This window comes from Octopus bimaculoides, chromosome 2 (genome assembly GCF_001194135.2).
Source record: "Octopus bimaculoides isolate UCB-OBI-ISO-001 chromosome 2, ASM119413v2, whole genome shotgun sequence".
In the NCBI taxonomy this organism is placed as follows: domain Eukaryota; kingdom Metazoa; phylum Mollusca; class Cephalopoda; order Octopoda; family Octopodidae; genus Octopus; species Octopus bimaculoides.
Genome location: NC_068982.1, coordinates 30,042,532 through 30,050,592, shown reverse-complemented (window position 1 = coordinate 30,050,592; position 8,061 = coordinate 30,042,532). Strand labels below are relative to the sequence as shown.

At 33.3% G+C, this 8,061-nt stretch overlaps 1 protein-coding gene across 1 annotated transcript in view; it reads right to left on the bottom strand.

Annotated features, from left to right (window-relative positions):
- The window catches only part of LOC106878420 (probable ATP-dependent RNA helicase DDX49), a 608,416-nt gene that overhangs the window by 503,551 nt on the left and 96,804 nt on the right, over positions 1–8,061 (bottom strand). Inside the window, exon 2 of the mRNA XM_052976052.1 lies at positions 6,312–6,435. Within this exon, the coding sequence (XP_052832012.1) occupies positions 6,312–6,435 (124 nt within the window). The remainder of the gene's footprint in view (positions 1–6,311; positions 6,436–8,061) is intronic.

Genomic DNA, 8,061 nt, shown 5'->3' with positions numbered 1-8,061 from the left:
TTTAAAAAAGATCCAATCATGTTCCAAAAGAAAAAAAAGAATGAGAAAAACTTTTACCAAAACACCCAGAACTTCTTGTGAATATATGTTAGCAGAGCATCGAAAACTCCTTATATCTACCATTCTATATTTATATCAAAATGATATCATAAACTGAGTGAAGTTAACAGAAAATTGTGACTCCATCTAATGTGGAATTTTGAATCCTCATAATATTTTGGATAATTTTTCCTTTCTTTTTCTTATTTTGTATAAAATTCTACTATTTTTGAAATCTATATTAAATAAAAATTTAAAAAATAAAAACCTTCAGATTCGAAAATATTGAGAAATCATTCTGAATTCGACTGATTTTCAAATGCAGCAAATAAAAAATTATGAGACAAGTATAAATATGTAGTGAGGCTTGAACCAAATGCTTCGATTTCCAATAATGTAAACAAGTCAGACAGCAATATGATAGTGAAAGCAATTTTTTCAAGAAAGAGAATGAAATGGAAACTTATAAAATATTTCTCTTCCAAAATTTTGGTAAGAACCCAAACCCAATCATTCATCCTGTCTGACTCAAAATCCATTGACTGTTTGTTATTGGTTATTCCAATTGAAGTGTTCCACATAATAATGGCAGAAACTTATCTCCAAGCAAAATGTAAACAAAAGAAAAGGTGTGTTAGACTAATTTCACACTTCACCTAACAGCTTCCCTTTTAACCCTAACACCTTCACTTTTAAAATAAACATGACATCCACCTATGATGGTTTCATACTAAGAAACTACAATATTTCTTTAACCCTTTAGCATTTAAACTGATCACATTTGGTCAAATATTCTACCTGTTTTATGTTCAGACCTGGCCTCTCACACCTACCCTACAATGCCATTCAAAAAATAAACAATCACATCATCAAAATCTTGAAAGTACCAGATAGGTTATGATTAATTCTAAACAATTTTAAAGAAATAAGCATTATATTTGACAGTCATCTGAATAGCAGTCAGATTAACCAGTCAAATATAATGCTTATCTATTCACATTACCGTAAAAACTCATGTAATTTACACAGGCGATTTTTCAGGATAAAATTTGTTTAAAAAAGCTTCTATTCATGTAAAATTTGCACCCAAAAGTTTTCAGAATTGCTGATATGGCCAGGAGGAAAAGGTTTTCAATTTAGTTGTATTAAGCATAATTTCACTTACTTATGATTAGATTTTATTAAATTTTCACTAAATAAAAATAATTTTTGTTTAACAGGCATCACATTGAAAGCTATTAAATTACGAAATGTTTGTGTTGTTTATAATAAACTTTATTTTACATTTCTTGCCCACAAGAGATTATGTCCGATCTTTAGCATACTGCTGTGTGTCTTCTCAAATCATGATCACAGGAAAAGTTGTTGATAATTCTTATCAACAAAAACAAAGCTGATAAATACGCACAAGTGTTGCAAAATAAGTTTTAATTACCAATAAGCATCAGCTTGGATGACACTTTACTGAATCGACAGAGGAAGGTAACTGATCAAACTGATTGTGTAAACAGAATTCTGATTGGTCAAAAGTGTCTTCTTGCCTCGAGCTCTGATTTTCTACCTATTCTTGTCAGAACCTTTGATACAGAGTATCACAATTTTAATCCCCTTCACACTTATAAAATGTCAAGCAAACTTAAAAATTTGTCATTACTGTTTTAGCCAGGAGACCAAACTGATAGTTTGGTAACCCACTAAATTAAACATTAAAAATCGAAAGGAGAAAATAAACAGCTTTGCAAGTTCAACTCAGTGTTTATTGAACAAGAAACGTGCAAAATTTAAGCAACTTGTTAGAATATACACATCTGTGAGGAGACATAAACAAGGATAGCAAAAATCTACTATACCAAAAGAACTGGTAATACATACTTTACAAGTGTTCTATGAAGAGAATATAAGATTGCTGTATAATTCAACATGAATGTGAAATATCATTAAACATCGTATAAGGTAAATGATGGTTTCTGTAGGAACACTAAGTCATATTCACTTAGTGAATTTACATGCGTAAGGATGAATTATGATGTTGTCATCGACATTAGATGCAGTAAGAGCTGATAGTGGTGATACTGGTGGTGAGGAATTTCATTGTGTTGTAATGTGGAGAAAGTGAGCAAACAGCTTCCTGGTGCAAACGCAATCTAGACTCACTAAGTGGAGAAAAACTGGTCCATTTAAGGAAATTGCTGGGCTCCATTGCAATAGGTAGAAACTCCAAGCAATGTAAAATATGGCCCAGACTGTGATTACCAGCATGAACATCAAACTTCAAAAAGTAGTTAACCATTTAATGGTTTTAGTAAATTTATACAGAAAAAGTAAGCGTTATACCATCCAGCATAAATAAAAGTCAACTTCATTATATTTTTTCTGTAAAAACCTATTCTGCCATTAAATGAGTCGACTTCCTGTATGTCATTTTTCAAAACAAAATTCTGGATACGATCTACTCATGTAATTCTTGCACCACCTAAAGTTTATTTTTGCTTTTGCAAAAAAAAGTGCATAAATTAAATGGGGTTTTACTGTACTTTGCATTATCTTGTAGTTTTAACGATGTGATTATTTTTAGAATGATATTGTAAGATAGGTGAGAGAGGCTGCTTCTAGTCTGTTTGAACATTAAACAGGTAGAATATTTTAGCCTGATATGGCTGGTCTTAAATGCTAATGGCTTAAAAATAGCAACAAAGAATAAAATATCAAGCCAACTAAAAAAAGACTCATGAAATGTTTTAAAAAAAGATAAGTTTTATGTCACACGAGACAGATCAGTTGTGAATTGGTTTTAAGAATTGAAGAAAGTTTTTGTTTCTAAGCCTCTGAAACTACATATATTTGGTAAGATAATCTTCAAATCACATCTTGTTCCATTAATAATCATTAATTTGCCTGTTAAGCTAAAATGCTGAAGTGTGAAAATATCTAAATCTGTTAGTTGAAAACTAGAATCATTAGATAAAGTGTAAAAAGAGAAATTGTACAAATGCTAAAACAAAATGAACAAATGGGATGATATTAGAGCTCTTCTTTACCAGAAATATAATAATAGACATTCAGAGAGTTTATTAACTCATCATCATCACCATCATTTAAAGTCTGTTTTCTATGATAGCATGAGTTAGACATTTTGACAAGAATTAGTGAGCCCCAGTACCGTATCAAACTACAATGTCAGCAATGACATGGTTTATGGTTGGATGCCCTTCCTAACACAAATTACTTTGCAGCATATACTGGGTGCTTCTTTTCATGTGAAAGAAAAATTAGATGCCTTATTTTTAACCCTTTAACATTAGCGTTACTGTCATATGTAATGCTTATTTATTCACATTGTTTTCAATTAATCATGTATTATCTCATAGCTTTGAGATTTTCAATGGTAAGATTGTTTATCTTTAGAATGACAATGTAGGGTAGGTGTGAGAGGCTGGATATGGCCAGTTTGGACAAAAAATAGATAGAATATTTGGGCCAGATCTGGCCCAAATGTTAAAGGGTTAACTGATTTTATCTGTACTCTCCATCAGAATTGCTTTGAGATACAAACAATGATGACAAGTCAAAAGTTGAATACAATAATGACAGAACAGAAAATACCAAAAATAAGGTTTGTTTATTTAACCTTTAGCACACTGATTTTGCCCCTAGAAAAGTTGCCCCTGCCACTGCATTATTTTTGAGGGAACAAAAGACATGAGCACCTACTGTTTTAAAATTGTTATAACTTTCATTATATTGAGTGGACAGACTTGATTTTTTTGTAAACTAATAAAGGAATGGATGAATAATATTTTTATGTAATGCATTAAAGAGTAGATAAAAGAGTTGCCCCTCAGAAATGTACCTCTGTGGGGCCAGTACTTTTCTTAAATCAGCCAACCACAGATGATAGTATTCACTCCGTACATCATTCTCAATATAAATTGCAAGCACAGTCTATGTCTTCATTATCACTTCGAATAATTTTACCCTTGATCTCTGTCTGAGTAAAAAATCATCATCTGAGTTCAAATCAAACAAGATTATTTCCAGAAAAGTTTCAAATGCAGGAGCAACCATTTTTGTTTGGTATAAAATCCCAAAAACTAAGTTTGATTTCAAAGCTTAATGACCTTGTGTGTAGTATATAAACAAGGAAAATGGTGTTAGAAAACAAAAGTTTAGCGTCGTTCTGAATCGAAAGTAGCCTGTTTATACATTTAAGTACTGGAAATAAAGGTAGCAATGTGTTTTATTTTAAGTACCCTCCTCAAGGTGACAAAATGCACTTGCAGCTAGCAACAGGGGAGAAAACTTGTGGGTGACAAATTGCGGCAACAGCAAATAGAAGGTTAAATGTCTATGGTGTGTTTACTTGTGGTCAGGTTAGTCAAAATTGGCAGCACTGCAGAAAGGTGTTTTTCATTTTTTTGTTTTTTTTTGTTTTTTAACCCAAGTACTCATTTGTGCTAAACTTAAAGTTATACAGGTATAATTGTTAATTACACCTGTATAAATAAAAAACAGATACACTTAAAAGAGATAGTGAAAAGGAAAATGCTTGTAATAAATTATATGCAAATTAAACAAGCATAGACAAACATTACAAACAAAATAAACGGATATCCTTAACCATTTTGCAGCTTATTCATTAAATTTACAGATGAGGTGTTAAACTCGTCAGAAATAACATACCTAGGTGTGTATAAATTTCATCAAAACATGTAGGAACAAAGTTGATAGCTTTCATTCATTCTGCATACAAATTAACAGGGTGTTGGGTGATTGTACTGCTTAAAATTTAATGGTAAAAGTTGGTAACACAGGTTCCATAAAAGTATTTTTGAGCCAACACTTTCAAAAGGCTTGGTGTCTGACCATTCTTCGGGTAATATTTCCTCCAAATCACTTGAGGAAAAGTCAAACATCGAAGTGTGTAGAGAAGAAAGAGGTATATTGTTATAATTGTCATTTCCAAAGCATTATCTGCCATTAATTTATTTAATTAAATCATTGAATAAGTCATCACTCATCGAACAATTAGCAGCTAATTTTCAAAGAAAGTTCCTTCCAAAAGCTCTGGAAGACATTGCGAAAATTCAAAACACTATAGGTTGGTATTAACAGTAAGTATTACAGAATGTAAATAAATGACAGAGAGAGAGGTTCCTCTCTTAGATTGTGGTAAGTAGCTTGCTTACCAACCACATGGTTCCGGGTTCAGTCCCACTGCATGGCACCTTGGGCAAGTGTCTTCTACTATAGCCTCAGGCCGACCAAAGCCTTGTGAGTGGATTTGGTAGACGGAAACTGAAAGAAGCCCGTCGTATATATGTATATATATGTGTGTGTATGTGTGTGTTTGTGTGTCTGTGTTTGTGTCTGTGTTTGTGTGTGTGTGTTTGTGTGTCTGTGTTTGTCCCCCGAACATCGCTTGACAACCGATGCTGGTGTGTTTACATCCCCGTAACTTAGCGGTTCGGCAAAAAGAGACCGATTAGAATAAGTACTAGGCTTACAAAGAAAATGACTGAAACAAGTAAAAGAGTAAAAGAGTGATTATAACAATTATAAACAAGAGAAGTGGGATGGGGGATCATTTCATGCTGCTTCAAGTGGTATAGTACTGACAGACAGATGCAGTGCCGTACAGATCTGTTTTGTACAATCTGTGTGTTAATAAAACACAAAGTTGTAGTTGGTTTACAAAACTAGTCTCAATTCATAATTTGCTTCAAAAATGAAAGGCATAGCAGAGGGAGATATATTTTCATTAGAAATACAGCAATAAAAGGGCCTAAAAGCAATAACTAAGAAGAAACGAGGGTAAACTATGAATAACTGATAATTAATTCTATGTAAAAAAGATACTTGTACATAGCATTGTGGATAATGACTGCAAAGGATTCTTTTGGCACCTCAAGTGTTTGGAATTACTTTCATAGAAAATAAATAAGATTTCAGGAAGAGATTAATTAAAGAGATCGCATAAAAGGCACCCACACTAGTCCCATGCTGGTGCCGGCATATAAAGCATTGGTGCTGGTGCCATGTAAAAATCACCCAGTACATGTTATTAAGTGGTTGGCATTAGGAAGGGATTACAGCTGTAGAAACCATGCCAAAACAGACAATTGAGGATTGGTGCAGCTCTCCAGCTTGCCAGCAACTATCAAACTGTCCAACCCATGCCAGCATGGAAAACAGACAAATGATCGTCATTATCATCAACATTATCAATTACTTTATCCGAAAGATACAAAAAAGACTGAGTTCAGACTACTTACCGTGTTGGTGTCACAATGAGAGCAAATATACCATATGGATCCTCAGAGAGAAGTTGAAGGATGGGCAGGGCAAAAGCTGCAGTTTTCCCACTTCCTGTCTTAGCACTTGCAAGACAATCTTGTCCTGGAAACAATAAAACAAAAGAAAAAAATATTAAACCCACTTTCAAAAATTATGAATTAATATACTATAGACTATAGTAAGGCATAGGAGTGGCTGTGTGGTAAGTAACTTGCTTACCAACCACATGGTTCCGGGTTCAGTCCCACTCCATGGCACCTTGTGCAAGTGTTTTCTACTATAGCCTCGGGCCGACCAAAGCCTTGTGAGTAGATTTGGTAGACAGAAACTGAAAGAAGCCTGTCGTATGTATATATATGTGTGTGTGTGTTTTTGTGTGTCTGTGTTTGTCCCTCCAACATCACTTGACAACCGATGCTGGTGTGTTTACGTCCCCGTAACTTAGCGGTTCGGCAAAGGAGACCGATAGAATAAGTACTAGATTCAATTTTCCGAAAGAGAAATGAGTTCACATTCTCTCCAAAGTTCATGAATTCTTATGACATCATGAATGATTGTATTTTTTGGAAAGGGGAAAAAAATAAGTATGACAATATTTTTATTAGAAATTTACGTCTTTTATTGTTATGCCAAACAAGACACTGAACAGCATTTCTTCTGACTGTTTACATTCTGGGTTCAAATTCTACCAAGACTGGCTTTGCCTTTCATCTTTTTAAGGGCAATAAGTACCAGTTGAACACTGGGGGTGATATAATTGACTTCACCCTTCCCCATGAATATTGCTGGGCTTGTGCAAAAATTTTAAATTATTATTTGAATTCATTAATACTTGCTTTTTGGGTTTTTTTTTTAAATCTTTTAGTTTGGAAGGAAGGCAATGCTCATAACTATTTAGGGCAATGGTTCTCAACCAATTTTTGCATTATGGACCCCTTTGATTCCTATTTTACTTAGATGGAACCTCATAACCATTCCATGTTCTAAAAATCTTATTATTAGATATTAAGAAATGTTAAAACATAAGGGCCATATGGACCCTGGTTGAGAACTACTGGTTTAGATCATCTTCTCCAAGATTGATGGGAATAAGATAGAAGGTATCCTTAAACCAGAGACCTGGCCAAATGCTTACAACAGAGCACACTCTGCTAAAGGCACCTACGACTATCATCTAAGTAGCAAAATTTGAGTTTTTTTTTTTGTTTTTTTTTTACTCTTGAAAGTATACAAGACAAATATGGCCTCAGCAGGATTTGAACTTAGAGCACAGAGGATTAAAAATAAATACTGCAAGGGCATTTTCTTTCCAGATGCTCTAACAACTCTGCCAACTCACTGCCTAGGCTAATGCGATCTCTTAATAAAAGTGAAACGAAGATTCAAATGAGAAAATGAGGCAAGTAAAATGTCAATGATATGACAGGATTATTAGGACAATATACAATCATCAAAGCTTATTCATTACATCCATTTAGAGACCATCAGTGCCAGTAATGAACAAATTACCATTTACAGTTCTGTACAACTAAGAGATAATGAACTATGTTCCAATAATGGTAGGAAATCAGAAATGAGCTAATGGTCTTACAAAATTATGCAATACTACTCTCTAGTATTTTGGTTTGTTTCAAATGTGCTTTTTTTTAAAGCTTGAAGCTTTTTTCTTTAGTTTTCTTTATTTTTTACCATTAACCTCGTTTTTTTTTTTTTTTTTTTTTTTTTTTT